A 19,561-nucleotide genomic window follows, 5' to 3' on the forward strand; every position below is an offset into this window, starting at 1 on the left:
ATTAAAAATTTGAGGACTTACTCTTTTTAAAGTTCAATAATCTACCAGACACAATTTTAAATGTTGAGGGACTAAACTTGTAATTTAACCAAATTCTTCCGCTCTCTCTTATTTTGGGTTTAGGGTTGGGCCTATGGGCCAAGAAATGTTAACATCAAAGTAGGGGCTCGCCTTTTTGCCACTCTTGAAGACCAAGCCAACAATGGTTTCTTTTCACTTGCTTCAATTCATATTGATGGTGAAAGATATGCTTTTTCCCTTAATCTAGACTCAATCAAACCAACAAACATTGAATCAATATCAGAGTGAAGAGGAAGGAAGTTCTATTTTAGCTCTTAGTTTGAAATAAAGTGAGGTTTAAGCTTTGAATTTTGTGGGTCACTCCTTTGATTGTTCATTTTTTCTTTTCCCTCTTCATAAAGATCCAATACTTTTTGCAACCATAAATTATTATGTACCAAATTATTTGCACTACTAAAAGATTGTGGTGATTTTAAAAATAACATTACAAAAATTGTACATATCACAATTCCTTTATAACTTTACAAAAATAAGAAACCAATCCCAATTTCATATTATCACGAAATCGAAACCCAAACATGACCTAATATCACTCTACATACCGTCGCAAGTACTAATACCATTCAACATTAAACTCTAGTACTAAAATCTAGTTGACTAACTAGTTAAAGATAATAACCTCTGTCATGGTTCGGAAGTTCAAATCTTCACGAGCAATATTATGAAAAACAGACATTTAGAATAAAAACAGAAGCATTATCTAAGGGAAGTTATAGGTAAAGTAATGGTTCACTAATAGAAAGGCATAACAATTATTTGTAGTGGTTCAAATCTAATCAGAATAGCCCCAAAAAAAGTCTAGATCATAATGGAACTCCAAATTATTCCTGTTTTTTGGCTCACTTCATGAAGTAATTATGTGGGAAATGGTGGGAAAAAGGCATAACAAGAAAGCTTTAGAACAATTATTTTCCATTACTTTGAGAGTATTCTGTACAGAAGATTAATGGTTAACAATGGAAGCACTTTGGCAAATCTACAAAACCAAGGGCAATGGACCCATCTTAACCACACTAAGAATAACCTTTCCTATTGACGCATGCTGCTAATATCGTAAATTTACGACTGCTAAACTCAACATCTCTCACAAGTTATGTTCGTACAAAGAAGAAATATGATATTGAAAAAAAAATTGGGTGATTTTTTTGATAGAAGATTGCCTGATTTGACATCGTTGAGTTGTGCAACCAGAACTCGAAAACCGATTCCCAGTGCAAAATGTCACGAAAATGGCAAGGTCACGGGCAAACTTGCTGGAGGTGAGCTTCCATGGGCAAACTTTATATGGTAGTTCTGCCCAAGAAAAATAGAGAACAATCAGCCAACGAAACAGACCAAAGAACAAAGGCAAATTCAGCTGTTCTAGCATAAATGGTTGTCTACCAAGCAAACGTGCATTTTCAAGAGTAAGAAGAAAACAGACATCAAATGAGAAACTATAGTTTTGCTGACCTGCCTCATTCTCCTCTCCAATCTACTAAATCCGTTCGAGATACGTAAAGCTTTGCAACTCGCTCTTCTTCTTCCATATCATTGACAACACCCCGACATCTAGGAAATCCACAGTAACATGCTAGTTGTTCATCAATGGAAAAAAATCTGAATGCATATTGAAATGTCAGCATGTAAAGAATGACAGAAAATAAGTTATAATCACTAAGTTTGAGCATAACCTATAATCGTATGTAAGTTCTTCCCATCGCTTAATGTCTCTCTTCGCAAAGATTATTATGTGTTCATCTCCATTGACACTTATAACTCTTGAGTAGCAATTTGGCTGCATGAAGGAAACATTAATGTTAATAATCAATGGGAATCTCTTGTTCTGAAGGAATGGAAACGGACCAACAAAACAAAAAAAAGGAGAAACCAATTTAAAAACAATTGACAATGGCACATACAAGATATTTCAATGATGATCATAGCATAACTTTCTTTGAGATCCTTTAACAATTGATAACATAGAAGTTCATAGATGAAAACAAACTGTAACTGAAAACAGGGATGCAGTTTAATCTTCCTAGTGAATGAGACCTGAAAGTCTAGTTTCCTGGAAAATACAAGCCTTCACTAGGTTCATTAGGCCCCACTCAAGAGTAAAATATCTTTTCTTTAGGACAACAATTCTCTCAATCCCCACCATTCATCTAGATTTTAGCATTGTGTTATTATGCAACTGGTTCTTTTTTGCTCTTCATGATTTGTCAACGGTTTCAGTTTGACAGTTTGCATTGGTAGCAATTTTGGTGTACGAATGAAGTTTGTCTATCTGAGGCAACTGCATTATAAATTCAGTAATAAACTTGATTCATAATCATCATTGGTTGGCATAGTGGTAAATAGAAAAGGGCTGAGGTAAATAGAAAAGGACTTTAGAGAGAGTGAGTTCAAACATGGTGGTCATCTACCTAAAGTCTAATATCCAATGAATTTCTTGACAACAAGATGTAGGGTTAGGAAATTGTCCAATGGAAATAGTCAAGTGCGCAAACTGGATCAGACACTCCCAAATATCGAAAGAATGAAAATAAGAATAAACGTGATTCATTGGTTGAAAGGAGGGAGAAATATTTATATGAAAACATTTTATGGGTCAAAATTAAACCTAAGCACTTCACAGAGCACCCAATTATACCATCCTTGAATGATACAAAAACAACCTTCCTCTTCTTACATGAAGTTTGCTTTTTCCTAATATAATTCCCAAGAGAGCAACACTTAAGGCAGCTTGGTCAGTTGAGTAAAAAAAGGGAGGCAGTTTTAAGTTTCTCTTGCCAAGCCTCCAAAATGTTATGGCCCATTTGATAATCATTTTGTTTTTTGTTTTTAATTTTCAAAAATTAAATGTATAAACACTACCGCTCGTGTTTGTTTTCTTATCTACTTTTTAAAACCGTTTCCAAAATCTAAACCAAATTTTTTAAAATGGAAAAAGGAAAAAAGTAGTTTTAAAAACTTGTTTTTGAGGCTAAGAAAGTGAAATATGTTTTTAAGACAGGTGAAAAACATGCCAAAGAAATTGGGAAGAAACAAGCCCTTGTTTTAAAATAGAAAACTAAAAACAAATCCATTATCAAACGGCATGCCGGGGTCTTGGCTACTTGCATTCGATCTTCAAAAAAACACTGCAGGTATAAGGTAATTGTAGGCATCTATTCATTAGGTCATTTCATAAAGATAAAGAATGCGATCAAGTTTGAAGGCCAAAAGGAAAAATAAATGAAATAACTAAAGAAAGTAATACAAACCTCACAAGAGTGGTTGATCAGATGAGCGATGCTTCCGGCCCTTGTAGCATCAATTACTCGTTCATCATCAATTCTAAACATGTAAGTGCCAGCCCCCTGAAATAAATGGAACTCAGTTAACTTTTCAAAGTCTGTTTTAAACAGTGGAAGAAGGCAAAAATCTGACGAAGGATACATATAGGAACGCTCTTAAATTTACAAAATTCAACAAACCCACAATTCACTTCCATCCAGAAAACCAATTTAAAACTATATTTTCAAAAGATTCCACAGCCCAAAATCAAATCACCATTTGAAATCCTAATCAATTAAAAGAAGATCTATCTACCTTTGATTTTACTCTCTTAAATCAGCTCATAAGTGGATCATAAGAACCACAATATCCTTAAGAAAAACTTGCCTGATTAGACAATGTTACAACTCAAGAACACCTATTACAGTCGGATTACAAGAAAGCTGAAACAAAACTAATACTATCGTGAAAAACAATTTTATTCTACTTCAACTAAATCAAAGAAAAACCATTATACATGAATTAAATGGCAGCAAACCAAACAAATTATGATGACAACCAATCTTATATCATCAGGAACTACTACTTTATAAGGTTAAGCAAAAAATCTAGTTGATCACACAAAGATAAGAAGATATGATTTGAAAAATGCATGAGTAGAGTTGACAGATGATTATCCCACAAACAAGAACAACCCACTTAACATTAACTGATCAAGACAACATATGATTGTGAATCAATAACATAGAAAACGTTTGACCTCTTTATGGGCTTAAACTGTTTTATAATTATCAATTAAGTTTTATTATTTTGGATTGCAGTCTTTCGTTAGTTCGAATTCCTCTCGATGTGCTAGTTTTTTGTATGTCCTAGTAGTTCCTTTCGTGTATCTCATGAAAGCTTGGCTTCTCATAAAAAAAATAAAAATCAATAACATAGAAACCTATAGTTATTGACAGGTGAGCAGACAGATAAATGATTATTAATGAACTTACCACCAATAAATTATATATGAAACGCTCTCTCCTGTCAGCAATGGGAGGTCTAACAATCTCTCCGGAGTATTCGATTACCTGAAGGGATAAAATTTTATTTACTTACTGAAGCCAGGAAAAATCTAAGAGTAACATTTTCTTACCATATCCCCTGCTCTGTGCGGATGCTTAGCAAAGATTCCAAATCCATGAATCCCAGACTTCCCTAGAGCCAAAAGTGATTCCAATTGAAATAAAGCCAGTCAGATGGATATGAAAATTCGTCAAATGCATTCTCATGTAAACATGTGTTGTATAACCATAAAGGTGTGATCGTTAAAGAAATAAATAATAATAAAATAATTAAAAAAACATAACCATGATTTCTCTTGAGAAATAAATAAATGGCAGTGCAACTAGCTAGGTTCACCTGACTTACATAACCTCAAAGCTCCAAGCGTTCAAATTATCGATATTTCAGCCAATAATGCAATTTAAAACAGACTTGCTGCACTTTATAATAATAAAGCCGAGCTAAAAATTGCAGTGTAGTTACAAAAATAAATAATAAAAATAAAAATAAAATAACCCCAACTAGTAAAGAACACAACACAAATATCATAAAACTTTTCATTTCAAACAGAAAACCATTTATTTATAAGATCTATTATCACAACATGTGACAATTCAAAAATAATAGATCATGTCTTGGTCAAGATAGAAAGCCTCCGAAAGGATGATAATATACTGAGCCTTCAAAAATCAAAGGCAAACCCATTGAAACCTTTCATAACCATAGAAACAACCAGCCCACTAAAAGACTACTTTAAAATCACATGAATAAAAATATTTCATTACTTCTCATCTCATTGCTAACAATCAGTTCAAGAATTGAAATGAAAACTTCCTGATTTAAATGATTAGTGCTCATTCCTGGTTAAGAAAGACACATGAAACTAATACACTAAGATAAATATAATTTATTAAAAAAAAAGTTATTGCAATTTAATCCTTACCAAACGCAAGTCTCTTCCTGAAGGTCTCCCTCATAAATTTGTATTTGTCAGCCACAGAAAGTATGTTTCGAGGATCAAGCTGACTGGTTTTCAAATTCTGAAGAGAAAACTTCAAGCCTAGGACTCCAGTGGAAGGCAATAAGTTCCCTGATAACAAATGTTGGGAATAACCGCTCACTATATAAGGCTGATTTTCAACGAACAAGCGTTTCAAGGATGCAGCAGCAAGGGCTTCAGGTGCCTTGCGCCCTCTTCTTCCAAAGTAATTATAGGGTTCTGCCAAGGAGAGGACAATCCATAAGGTAAAAAACTTCAATGTGAACTAACAAAACCTATTCAATACTGCCAGATAGACCGTAACTGATATAGGGAAAGAAATAAACTGCAGAGGTACATGCATGAGACACCTATTCTAAACTTATGGTCAGCCAGTGGAATCTTTTCAAACCACTATCCCCCTAATTGATACTTGAGGTTGATGAGTAGAGTTCCTACTTTTTCTCGTTTTGAATTAAATTGAACATGATGACCATGCTAACCTATTGTATTCCAGCTCGATCATGAGTACAATACAAGTATCATTCATTATGTAAAAAATAGACAGTTGATTTAAATAAATAGAACTACAGAAAAGAGGGATGAGGATTATCTCCATCGTACCAAGGAGGTTACATTACAAAAGGCTTTCCAGTTACTATGAACCAAAAAAAGATAGTAGCTGATCTCTCGTTCAAAGAGCACCACATGAGAAAGAGGCAAAACCAGTCACCTTGACTTTAACGTTAAAATATCCATCAGTCTCAACTCTCAAAAATCTATCCATATGCAGTCCAAAAAATCTACCGTCTCCAACAGTCATGCAACTTATCACACATTTGCTTCAACAGAAAAGTGTTCAAACCTGTACGAGCAGAACCAGATGGATTGCACGGTGGAGTATAATTAGAACACTGTTGTCCAGATTGCCCTATACGGTCCTCGGCCATTAAACGCTCATTAGATGGTGGCCTGTGTTTCTTGCAAAAGGAAAGTAAGCGAATGCACTGATCTTCTTCATCTTCATCCGCAGCAAGTAGATGGAGCCTGTCATCTTCCTCAAGCTTCGAAAAAAAAATACATCAAACAAATAGATATAACTGACAACGCTTCAACAAATGCACGCATGATGGATGGAAAATATACCTCAACACAAAGCCCAGCAGCTCGTGCACAAAGAGGATGATATGCTACATAACAAGTATTGTTCGAACACTGTTACAAAGTAAGAAACAATTAAAGTAAAAATATAGATAAATGTAAAGAAGGGATCAGGTACTTCTTCATAAGCACATAATTATATCGAAATAATTTTTTCATAAAGATAAAAGAAACTATAACACACCCATCAAATCAGGAAGACACAACTATCACACACACCCATGCTTAAATTAATAACAAGCTTACTTGAATGCAAGCTCCGTAAGAGACCCCACAGATGCTACATAACAGCTTCCAACGATCCTGTTTTAAAATTTATAATAAAAGAGGATAAACAAATAAGAATTTTAGGATTACGAAATTAAAATAAAATAAGCATATATCATGCAACTTGATCAAACGTTTTACGGCAAAATAGGTATAAATTACAGTGACAATAATAGGTATTTATACAGCACAGAGCATAAGGCAAACTGTGCATATCCATCCACCTGGTTCTTTACCAAGAGCAAAATGTAAATACGTCCAATTCGATAATAGTGTTTCCGTATCAATAAGCATACTTCATCCATTTACATACATTTTCTATGTGCATTATACACCTTACAATTTGCTGCTTCTCAAAAATAATCAAAAGTGACTACAAATTTGTACCAAACAGTCTAGTGAACATGAAGGGAGTTCAACGAGAGCTCAAGGGGAACCCATGAACTGAAAATATGGTTTAAGAAGTTTATAGGAAAGGATTGAAATATCTGTCAATATAATATCCATCAATATATCTATAAATCAAAGGATTCGATATCGATATTAAGGATAATCTGTATCTCCAATATCATGTATAACATCAATGAAATATAAAACATATCAACAATTTGTTATCAATATAAATATAAATACTAATCATAAGACTTGTAACTTATTTAGGAGGTGATGGCACTTATTTATTAATTGAAATAATTTTTAAAATTTTTTTATTTCAGCCTTCAGGAATGAGGAATATTTGTAATCTGTCAATATCAATATTTTATCGATGTATCAGTAAAATTGAGATCTTGATATCTCCAACAACATCAATATTTTAGTTCTTGCTTATAGGGCACGATTAGTTTTTCATATTTATTTTCAAAGGTATGATCGAGTAGTCTTAGGATCTTATGAAATCATGCATTACCTTTGGCTAGAGAGAAGTACACATATTTTTTAGGATAACCACTTCTATTTCAATTCTCTCGGATAGTATCATGGTTCCCCATTTTAGGTGAACTTCTATTTCAGATAAATTTTGCAATTATTTTGCTTTCATTATTCAAATCAATTGAATGTCTATTTTTTACTACTTTATCCTTCTTTGGCATTAATATTCGTGGAAGCCAAAAAAAAAATTTGAAGACTATGTATGAGTCGATTTTATATCAAAATAAATCAAATGCATAATCAAGGTTTTTAACATCGGCAATAAACAAAGCACATCCAACTTTTGCATTAAGAAGTGTCAGCTAAAATGTTCTAAGTGGAAAAAGGTGCAGAAATCTAAAGTCCAAGTAATCTGTACGTTAACAAACTAAGAGAGGGTACCTTAGTGATTCTATTAAGACCGTCAATAGGCTCCATTTTCTTGATATCAGATAAACACGTTTCTGCAGAATGTGGAAAGTCAAAATACATATTATAATTTTCAATTCTCTAAAACTCCTAAGAATAAACTCACAAACCAGGTATCCAAATAGCACAAGCAAGATGAGCCCAGCGTCCATCTGTTGTAGGCTTCATTGCACCTCCTGGAAAATATAAATTCACAATTCAATACAGCACAAGGATGATATACAGAAATGATATTTTAATGGTATGAATTCAAATACCTATGACAGGACACAGGCAGCATGGTGGGGGACAATCAGGAGATCCAGGCCGACACAAGTTGCATAGCCATAACACTCCGTCAACCGGTTCTAGTTCTCCATAGCACCTAGCATGAACCTAACATATAACAAATTAACAGTTTCCAGTTACACTTCAATATGACAATCTAAAAGTAAAATAGAAAATATCTTTTTTAAGGCAGGATAGAGAGATTAAAAGGGTACAGAACAGAGGAAACTAGGAAACGGATCAGCTCATAAATCTAGCTGATGTATAATCCGTGCAAGAAATTTCATTTAACGAATGCTGCTAAAGTAATGCAATCCACATAAACCAGTGAAATTAAAGATGTGACATTCTAACTAATTGCTACGGCTATACATATACATTTATACTTCATTAAATTTAACGCATTCGTGGATCAAAATCATTCTTGATTGCAACCTGGAGCAAAAAATCACCTAAATGGAAACCACTTTACATGAGATTTTGAATTAAAATTATGAAAAGAAAAGGGTAACATACCATCATTCTGCATTTGTCGCACTGCAAGAAGAGGTTATTTTCATATTCCTATTGAAAAGAAGGGTAAGCTCGATTAGAAAATCACTTATACAGCACTAACGGTGGCAATCACAAGACAGTTTTTTAGAATTGAAAAATATATGTCAAGGGGAGGTAAAAACCCATTCATGCCCTTTACTCGGTCTCAATAGCATGGCTGCTTAAAGAGAAAAAAAAAAACCTCTACAGCATGGTCTAATGCACAAAGGAGAGTAAATTAGGAGTGTGTTAAGCAGACTTTGGTAACAAAGTTTCAAATACAGGAATGCTATAGACGATGAGGTGAGCATATTTTGGTTGTGAGTTTGGAGAAGAGAAACAACCCAGAAAAAAGGCTATCATTCACCTGTAACAGCTTTTCCTATTTTCCTTTTCATAATGAGAAACAAGGATAGACACCCAAACAAAAATAACAAACTAGAGGCCATAGTGACAAGGATTCTATGCCAAATAGGGATCACACAAATGGCCTCCAATCTAAATTGCTCAGGAAACTCCAGAATTCTTTGGTTTAATGCGGTGGTGGCCGTTCTATGGGGCTTGAAAGGAACGTGAGGACATTCAAAGGGGTGAATGCCTAGCGATTTTTGTTGGAACTTAGTCAAAATTCATTCTTCAAGATGGTTCGCGCTTTAAGACTTTTTGTAATTATGGTTTTTTTCAAATTTACACCAATTGAGAATTTTTTTTTGTAATCCTCTAGGCTCAAGGGATATCTCATCCCACTTTTCTTGAACGTTCTTTCTTGATTAATACTAAAGTCCCGTTTCCTATCAAAAAAATTGCTTTAGGGAGGAAGGAATATTACAAAAGTAATTCTGAAGAGTGCTCCAATTAAAGGCTATTCACCGTCAACGACCACAAAATTTTACAAAAAACTAAGTTTGTCTGGAGTAATTTATTTTATCCCAATAATATGTAAAGAAGGTATGAATAGGATGAATGTCCTCCTAAGAATAATAGAACGAATACAAAATAATTTGCAAATATTTATATACAATATTTTTCCCAATAGCTGATTTATCCCCCTCAAAAAAAAAAACAAACCCTACAAAATACACACTGATTGGGAATTGAACACTTCATTTATGAAGGTAAATTACAGAAGGCTATTTAAGAAAAAGAACGCCACTAGTTACTTTACTGTGGCTAAGAAATTTTTCATTCTATAAAATGACTTATTACAAAAGCAAAGGAGTTAAATGAATATGGAGGCCTAGAAACCAGCTCTCACCTCATCCATATGACAAACACTGCACTTGTCAAGGTCCTTCCAATCAACACGAACAGGTCTATACCCAACGGGAAAATCTTTGTATTTTTTAGAGGTTACTTTGCTCAAGGATCTGGAAGAAGAAAGTCCAGATTTAGAAATCCCCTGTCAAAATGAAAAAGGAATTTTACTTTGAAACATCATAGTTTATTTCAAGCACAAAAAAAAAGAGAGCGGTAAGTTTTTCTCAGACATGATGGATACAGCCCCCACCTCACCCGAGATATATATCCACATATGTGGCCTCATGAAGAGTTACATTTATTTTTATGAGGAAAAAGACAGTGTATTTCAATCAGTGATTTCAAAGTGCAGGATACACTCCAGGGAGGCACAGAAGTATTGCTGGAGTGAGACAAGGCACAATTAAACAAATAAAGATTCATCACAATCTAATGCAGCCAAGCAACTAATAGACTAAGGCTCCAAGAGAGCAACTACTAGACTAATGCCTGGCAACTAATACTAACTAATAGATCAATGCAGCCTAGCAATCAATCTCCTATTCCTTTTTTGTCAATCTTCTATTCCTTATTCTGTAAGCTGACATGAACATGAAATATGGAAGCTTCTAGTCTGTCTAGCCTCGTCTTAAAGCTTTCATTCTAATTCTTTTTGCCAATACCCCTTTATTTATATTTTTGCCAATTTGAGAGCTTTACAACTCCTTGGCATGTGTTGTTCCTCCTCTGTCATCCTATTCAGTCAAAGAAATTATTGTTTCTTTGCAGGAAAAGAAATTGTAAGCAGAAATTATACATGTGCACCAATTGATACAATTGCAACACCAAAAAAAAGTGGGCAGAGGAAGAAATTTGAATTGGGAAAGCAAATTGATGTATACCTTTATGAGTTTCTTAACATCTGGATTGGAGAAACCGAACATGTCAGAACCAGACTTGTATACAATTTCCCCTCCACCTTCGGTAGAAGCATCAGAAGTATGTTGTATTTTCTTCATCCTTTTGTATATTTTATTCCAGCAAGCAGATGGAGAGGATCCTTTAAACTATACCAATACACAGGAGTTGACAAATGAGGAAAAGGCTTGCATTAGTAACCTTGACATCTTTTCTATGGGAAAAAAGGCCATTGGAAAACCTCTACAGTGAAAATCCAATTTAAATAAATAACCAGATTTATCCGGTAGCAAGAGAAAAAGTAAAAGTTTAGTTCCAACTTTTAAGCACCAAAGACGCCATCACATAATGGAGTAAACAGAGACTAAACATGCAAATGCAAGTATATCAATACAATTTAACTAGCAAACCTGCTCTCCATTATCCAACGTTACTCTGAATAAAGGTCGAAATTTTGATTCATAGTCTCTCAAAACTTCCATTTTATATAAGGTACGGACATTGGGATCTGGAAACAAGTAACAGAGATGACAAAGATGTTGTTAGAGAACATTTCGGTCAAAAGATAAACTGGAAATATCCACAAGAGAAAAACAATAATTACAAAAGTTCAAATATCCACCAGTTAAAGAAGAAAATTTCCTCACAGCTGTATACCCTTCAGGCCATACAGACCCATCATTCTGGAAATATTTAGAATCTTTGACAATCTTCCCTGAGAACAAAAAAAAAATCTCAGAGGAAAACTACTGAATAGTTTGCTAAAGCTTAAAATACAATTAGCCCTTGTGATGCCACATACTTTGACGACTAGCCATAAAGCCACCACATTCATAAATATGATAATGCAAAAAATAAAAATACGCATTTATCTTAATTGATGAATTGGCAAACAAAATTCCCAAAGGAAGTTTGGTTTTGTTTTTCTATGAGGTGCTCACATGTGTTTGTGGCTGTGACTACTCATAGAAAGATCTATGATGGCTTACCAAAGGGAGTAACTTTTTTCGTTTGTTCTTGTATGTTTGCTCATAGAAAGATTAATACTAATGTTATGTTACAGCAAAAGGTTACTATATCTACCTCAAGGGTGTGTTAAGTGTGATGTGTCACAAGAAAAATGAAGAATTTGATCATTTTTCCTGCATCACTCTCTTACTTCCAGAAAATTGACATGGCAATTAACCTATATAACCTAAGGAAGACTAGCAATTCAAATCTTATACTGGCCTATTCCCAAATGGGTGCATGAAAATCAACATCTTAAACTATCCAATGATAAATTAGGAAAAATTGCAATTCAAATCTTACCAAGGCTTACTATTTCCAAATCCCCAACAATAAATGGAGAAGATCCATATCCATTGGGTGGACGAGGCATCCCTCCTTCATTTAGGCATTCTTCCCCTGAATCTGTTGTCACTTCTTCCTCTCCACTTGCACTTGCAGAATCATCCACTTCAATTCCATTTTGCAACTGTAGCATACTTGGTGGAAGTTTCTGCTCACTAAGATACCTGCTTCAACGCATAAGTCAGTAAAGAATATTGAGGCTGATGAATTTAAAATTGAGAAAAGATATGCACAGAACCCTACTATGAAAATTTACTTTCCCAGTAATTATTTGAACATTGCATTACAGGGATGCAGAAACAACCATATTGATAGTAATCTGCCAACTCAGTAAAGTTGGTCTGATAATACACTTAGCATGGTAACAAAAATTTGACAGAGCTGATCCGAAAACAACAATGAGCAGTCAGGAAGTGGTATGAGAGCTCAGGAAGTGGTATGAGTGTCATTTGGGATAAACAATTATGGGGGGACTTGTGAGCAACAATCATTTTAATATATATAAAAAACCCAAACCAATTATAGCATTACATTTTTGCCTCTTCTAGGCTCCGAATGAAGTGTGGTTTCTTGCATTTCAGGTGGAAAGAAGAAAGAAGACCTTTGAGAAATGAGATCGCCTGTTTAACTTTAATCCTGTACAATAAAGAAACTGGTCAGTATTCGCATTCCAAACTAAATTTTTCTCCATTTTCTGGTTTAAAGTTTTACCAGACAGATGTAGTTCATTTTATACCAGAAATCTCACAAACCTGGCAAAGTCGTGTGTGCCAAAAAATTGAACAGGGACTGTTCTTCCTCCTGAAATATTTCTTAAGCCCTTGCGATCACCAATAAGTGATTCATCCACTATAATTGCTGGCCACATAGCATGACCTGCATTTAACTAACAAAAGAAGTAATAAAAATATATTCAACTCAATAAATCATCCCTTAATAAGAATTATCAATTTATATAAGAAAACAACTTTTACTACGAGAAATGAGGAGTCCGCCATCTTTGCATTATTATCGCCTTACCACTCATTGGCAACAAAAGCGCCTCACATGCATGTAGGTATGTGTTTTTGCCAAATGATTTCTTTCATTTCCCTTCTTCGAACAATTATTTTGCTTCCTTCTTCAATTTCAGCCCAACAATTTTATTCTTTCTTCAACTTATGATACTTCTTCCTTTATCAATTTTTTATGAAAAAGACAACTTTCCTTGAGAACAAATGAAATAATACAAGAGGGAACACAAAAGAAGGAAAGTCAAGCCAAAAGGAGCTAGAAAGCACCCAAACCAAAATAAAAAGGAAAAGCAAATTAAAAAGGGCTCCAGTTCAAAAGAATGAGAGATAATTACTAAAATCCTTGCTGACAGAAACCCAAAAGGGGGCATTGAATTTAGCCAAGTCCCAAATGGCCAAACCTCTTCCAGGAGATTTCCATGTCACTAAACACTCTCCAACTTTTCTCCAACCAAATGTTCCATAAAATAGCAAAAAAAAAGCTACTTACCACAAAAACACCCCTTTATCATGAAAAAGGAGTGGAACAACACCTACTCCATCATAAGCTTGCACGAGCTCATACGAGCCAACTGCATACCAAAAGTCCCCAAGAATCTATCCCAAATCTCTGAAGCATACCGACAATCCCAGAAGATGATCCAAACATTTCAATTTCCACTTTTGAATTTTAGTTTAGCAATTTATTTATTTAGCTTTCTTCCTTGAGTTCATCCTTTGATTTTAGAGAAGATGGATGGGCAAATATATCGGGCTCTCAAGGAGAGAGACTCACTCTTATTCAAGACGTCTTATTTAGGCGGCCATGTTAAGAGGGATCCCAAATTACATCATGTCCCTGTTCAAAATCTCAGTGCCTTGGAGAATATCATAAGGGATTTCTTGTGAGAGGGGGTGGGTGAGGGGGGAGGTTCTCACTTGATTAATTGGGATATCATTTTGAAAACCCTGGAGGTGAGGGTTGGGAATAGGGAATTTGAGATTAAAAATGGGGCCTTGTATGGATGTGGTGTATTTATCCAGGCACCTAATGCCTTGTGGAAATGCTAGTCCCTCCAGTTTAACACCTCTCCATGGGTGTCAATTATGAAGGCTTTTTGTAATTATCAAGGTGTTATTCTTTTGGATTGTGATCCCTTTTTGTAGGTTGGTCCTTTTTTGTCAGGCTTGTTTTTTGTATGACCTTGTATATTCTTTAATTTTATCTCAATTAAAGCTTGATTTCTTATTTTAAAAAGAATAATAATAAAATCAAGTTCTCAAGCTTTCATACCAAACGCATTCAGAAATAGCCCCGCCCCACCCCTTGATTTTCTACACTCCAAGAGTCATTTATTTTCACAAAAGAGGATTCTTAACATCAATAGAGGACTCTTAGCTATTCCTTATTTTTAATATAATTTATATTTCCTTATTTCTTCTTTCTCAGGGAAAACAGTACAAATGTTTTTTTAATGTTCATTTTTTTATTTTTAAAACATTAATGTTTTCTAATTTTTCTTCCCTTTTTTAAATTTCTCACTTGACATTTTGATGTATTAAATTTGTTTATTTAAGGCTATTTATGGCTATATTTCCCATATAAAGTATACTGTTCTTTAATTAATTATTATCTCTCGCCCTAAAGAGGACAAGGGACTTTGATTTGGAAAGCAACATTGAAAACTGTTCCTCCATCTAAATGACCAGGGATGAGTTTGGGTCTTGCCCCTGAATTTGTGAATTCGATCACCTCTAATTTTCAATGTCATTTAAAGCAAGGTTATCTTCATTAAAGAGTCTATGAGAGCTTTCACAATGGTCCTCAACCATTATTATCACAGCTTTTCTCCTTCACCATTAAAATCTTTGCTATCTCCACCATATCTGGAAGGGGTTGAAATTAGGTCCTCTTGTATAAAATCTAGAGTAACAAGATCAAATTTGTAAAGAAGAGGAAGAGCCAAGAGGAATCACGGTTGCCTTTCTTTCAGAAAGTTTTAATCCAGGACTTTCCTATAAAGGAGTCCTATATTTTAGGGAGAAAAGGAACAAAGCCAAGTTTTCATTTTGCATTGTGGGCCATCCTTTATAGTAAGCTCTCCTTGCACAAAACCATGAAATCCTCTATTGCATCACCAAGTTCATCCACCAAAGAGAGCAAATTGTCCTTGCAACCAAAAGTTACTTTTTACTGTTGAAGACGTAGTCTTCTTTTTTCTTGAGCCACCCTATCAGTACTTTTACGAAACACAAGGAATGGAGCTAAAATCCTACAACCTTCTAATATCCATTGGACTAAGGACATTTTTCCTTACCATTCTGATTCTGATTAAGAAATCTAACAAGTTCATCCCTTGATGAACCACCATGGATTTCAACCATTCTTCCAACAAGCAATCTCAAATCATTGAAGGTGACAGTTTGGGCGATAAAAGTGGTTTCTCCCTTTTGAACTCTAATTTCTACAGGAATGAATTTACAATAACTGTCTTCCACTCTACCAAAGGCCTCCAAGTTTGAGAACTCTAATTTGTATATGCCTTTTTGGATATCTATGACTCTTGGGTCATGGTCAATACCACTTTTCCTAATTGTAAGAATTAAAGAACATATTTGTAAGTTCTCATGTTTGGATGAGTGGATTTTTATTTCTTCACCATAAATGCATATGGTGTCAAGTTTGCATTTCCAAGGCCAAACCACTTATTTCAAGCATACATCTACTTCACATTGAAGAAATATGTCACCATTTAACATCACATTGAAGTACTTGTGACTTGTGAGGGTACAATACAACTAAAATTTAATGGAACCAAACTGTTTATATATAATGCTTTGCTATCAATCCAAACTATGGCATTTTAGTTGATCTAAATACAACAGAAATTGCAATGAATATTTCAATTTCAAATTATCATTATTTGCTACAATGTGAAAAATTAAACCCATGTCGAACAAAATCCAACCTCTGAATAAAACTTAGCACGATGACTTCTCTATCTTTCCTAATTTTAAATATCACACATTACTTCATTTTTCGTGCATGGAGAATTTCTTCCTAATCATGCAAAAGAATGGGGAAAAGAAAAGAAAAATGGGGGAAGGGAAGAGATGAAGCACAGACCAGTAAGTTTGGCCCAGACAATATCCCCAGGTTCAGGTTCCAGGCAGTCATCCAAGCTTGCTGCTAACACAAGCATTTCATTGTAGTCATAAGCATCACTATCTACACTATCAACACCGAAACTCAGGTTCAAAGACTGCATCTCTTCCCCAGAAATATAAAATTTGACTTTCTCATTTGAAAGAATCAAATCTTCTTTGTCACCATCTTCATATTCAATCTACATCGAATTTTTGTGTGTAAGAATAAGTAGGATCACCACAACCAAAAGCCAACTGGTGCGATCAATACAAGAGAAGACACATAATTCACAGTTAAAAAAAAAGTACTTTTTTCAAACAAAACACCCACTGTGAGGTCCAAAAATTAAATATGTGAGAACATACATGATGACGATTAGTCTCTGAATCATAACCCACAACACGACCACTGTACCAATCAGCATCCAATGGCCAATAAATCTGTGAGGTCCCAAAGAACCATATTATTTTCAACTAAAACCCATAAAGGTGATCCAAATCAAACGCTGTATTATAAACAGGACTTGCCTTGCATTGTAATCCAATATATACTTTTGGATCGACATCCTCAAAACTTAACCTGTGAGTTCATAATTAATGATATTCCAGTAAACACAATAGACCAAGTAGGAAACAACAATTACATAAAAATCAAGACGACTCATTTGGGCTCCGAAGAAGCCATTGCTCCCTCCAATGCCTTAAATTACAGCTTGAAAATCAGAAAGCAGTACCTGACCCATCTCTTACTAGAAGGAGATTTGAATATAGTCTTCTCAGCCATCCCAGAAGAATTGCGCTTTCTCCTCCGTCCAGAATTACTACTGTTATTGTTATGGGTGCGGCAGTCTCTCAACCTCGGACCATTCATCGCACGAATAACACTGGAATCAACCTCCAATTTAACAAGCTCATTACACCCAAACTTATCCCTCTTCTTCTTCTTCTTCTGCGACATCCTCTCAACTTCGAACTCGCCTGCATGTTCATCATCACCATTCACCATCTCATCCATCTCACGAACTTCCGACTTCACAGGGCCCAATTCGACGTTCTCAACCGGCGAATGGCGGGGCTTCTTCCGGCGGCGAGAATAGACATGGAGAAGACGAGGCGGCTTGAAATTAAGATCGTCGAAGTGATTCACCACAAGCCTCCGGGCCTTGACCTTCTTGGACATGACATTGGAAGACCCACTTGTACTGACGAACGGAGACGTAGTGGAGTAGACATGATCAAGCGAGAGGTACCGAACCGGAGTGCCGGCATTGTAGACATCGATATTGATGTCGTCTCCGTCTTCACCATCCATAATTGGTGGCTTCAGGCGCCGCTCAAGAGGTAATGCCGCCATTGACAAACGAAACACAAAGAGAGAGAGAGCAAAAGGCCCCACCACTTCTGCTCCCTCCGGCGACAAAAGGCAGCCAAAAGCGGCGGCAATCCGGGAAAGGGGGAGATGGGTTGGGAGAAATAGAGGAAATGGGGTGGTGGAAAATGGAAATTAGGGTTTTAGAGAGAGAGAGATGGCGATGGGTTGGGTTTAATTTTGGAGGGAGGGAGGTTTTGGGGGAAAAAGAGAGCTTTTTTTTCCCGCGCCGTGAGCACTCAGCAGAGACTGAGAGAGCCCCAAAGGAAAAGAGAGGAGAGGGAAAGAGAAATAGAGGGTACCCTTTGAATTGCTTCGGCTTTGGATTTGTCTACGGATTTCATGGCCATGGGGGAACTCGGACTGGGCTTTCGCTTCTCGAAAATGGCGACAGCCATGCGACACACACGCCCACATTCTGCCCTTTTCTTCTGGGCTTTCAATATTCTCCTATTTTGCTAATTCTTCTCATTCTTGTTTTTTATTTTTTATTTTTCGTTTCCAATTTCTTTAGGAATATAAATATTTGGTAAATGGTTGGATTGATTTTTTTCTAGAATTGTGTATAAATTTTCAAAATACTTGTTGCAATTTATCAGCCGCCACTTGTATTAGGAGACGGCTCTTTAGAGAATCATTCTACAAAGTCAAGTTTCTTCAGCTCAATGCTCCTTGTCCGAGCTACCATGTTTTCTATATTCCGATCGACCTTCGATAGGTACAAGTCGAGGTTAAATAGTAACTGAGGGAGCACAGACAATAGACATGTTTTCCGACAAGACGACTTTGTCCTAGGTTGTCGAGAGCTCGCTTCTTTAAATAGAATGTCACACCTCTCATATAGAAGACGTGAAATATATTCTCTCTCGAATATAGATTGGACTATGTATTGGCTAAAGCGTCGAAGTGCTAACTTTCTTTTGTAGGTCCCAAGTACTTTGGTTCAGTCAATTCGACCTTTCCAAACTTGACCCTTTTAATTACGATCAAACAACAATAAAAATTAGTTTTTTGTTCATATTTTTAGTTTTTTTTAACATAAATAAAGGTATTATTTTATCCTTCTTTATTTTTGTACATAAAAAAATAAATATATAACATAAAAGATTTTAATTTTAATTTTGACAAATTCAATTTCATATAAAACTTTTATTTTTTATCTAAAATTTTAGAGTTGCAGTCCATAGAGTAATAAAAACAAGTACAATCGAAGCACCGTATTGGAGCTAATCCTCATCGAGCTATTCTCAAATGAGGCCAACAAGTACCCAACGCTTTAATTCGCGAGCTATATTTAGTTTCGAAGTTTGAACTACCCATATCAAATTTGGTAATCTATCAATAAGTTTAGATTATCAAAGGTTGGCTTATTAAGTTAGTTCTATTAAGCCCCAAATAATTATGTTAGAAAAGATTCAATAGATCATACTTGTAGGCAATACAAACTTCAAAAAGAAACTTCATTGATAAAAAAAAGGCCGAGGTATATATGTGTCAAACCTTAAGGTACAAGAAAATTTGGGATATTAAAAGTTTGATTCAAACAGTAAAAAAGGAATGGAATGGCAATTAATGGAAGAAGAGGCAGAGGCCTAAGTCTCAAAGTCCCAT

The 19,561-nt window shown here is 35.2% G+C and overlaps 1 protein-coding gene across 3 annotated transcripts; it reads right to left on the reverse strand.

Moving 5' to 3' along the window:
- Nucleotides 1–964: 964 nt before the first annotated feature.
- Nucleotides 965–18,355, reverse strand: LOC111018552 (histone-lysine N-methyltransferase ATX2). 3 transcript variants are annotated; one of them, XM_022294683.2, is made up of 25 exons: nt 17,316–18,348; nt 17,110–17,161; nt 16,948–17,022; nt 16,562–16,781; nt 13,195–13,318; nt 12,974–13,078; nt 12,401–12,606; nt 11,712–11,804; nt 11,500–11,597; nt 11,074–11,238; nt 10,191–10,334; nt 8,918–8,965; nt 8,392–8,509; nt 8,245–8,310; nt 8,108–8,169; nt 6,776–6,832; nt 6,515–6,583; nt 6,234–6,432; nt 5,333–5,608; nt 4,481–4,542; nt 4,338–4,415; nt 3,330–3,425; nt 1,755–1,858; nt 1,538–1,680; nt 965–1,374 (listed from the first exon to the last, which is right to left on the reverse strand). In XM_022294683.2, exons 1-24 carry the CDS (start codon nt 17,933–17,935, stop codon nt 1,539–1,541), a joined length of 3,279 nt encoding a protein of 1,092 aa, XP_022150375.1. In that variant the 5' UTR covers nt 17,936–18,348; the 3' UTR covers nt 965–1,374; nt 1,538. The 3 variants fall into 3 exon arrangements, 2 of the variants coding, with proteins under 2 accessions (XP_022150375.1, XP_022150373.1); XM_022294681.2 differs by having other exon boundaries at nt 1,534–1,680; nt 17,316–18,346; XR_015792201.1 differs by lacking the exons at nt 965–1,374; nt 1,538–1,680; nt 1,755–1,858 and having other exon boundaries at nt 3,363–3,425; nt 4,481–4,537; nt 17,316–18,355.
- Nucleotides 18,356–19,561: the final 1,206 nt, after the last annotated feature.

Source organism: Momordica charantia (assembly GCF_013281855.1).
Source record: "Momordica charantia cultivar OHB3-1 chromosome 7 unlocalized genomic scaffold, Mcharantia_2.0 BLBB01000007.1, whole genome shotgun sequence".
In the NCBI taxonomy this organism is placed as follows: domain Eukaryota; kingdom Viridiplantae; phylum Streptophyta; class Magnoliopsida; order Cucurbitales; family Cucurbitaceae; genus Momordica; species Momordica charantia.

Coding starts and splice junctions, on each gene's coding strand:
- LOC111018552 (XM_022294683.2), bottom strand. CDS start 17,935: ATGGCGGCATTACCTCTTGAGCGGCGCCTGAAGCCACCAATTATGGAT. Junction 11,805..12,400: donor TTTGGAAATAGTAAGCCTTG/GTAAGATTTGAA, acceptor TTTTGTTCTCAG/GGAAGATTGTCAAAGATTCT. Junction 4,416..4,480: donor CGCACAGAGCAGGGGATATG/GTAAGAAAATGT, acceptor TTATCCCTTCAG/GTAATCGAATACTCCGGAGA.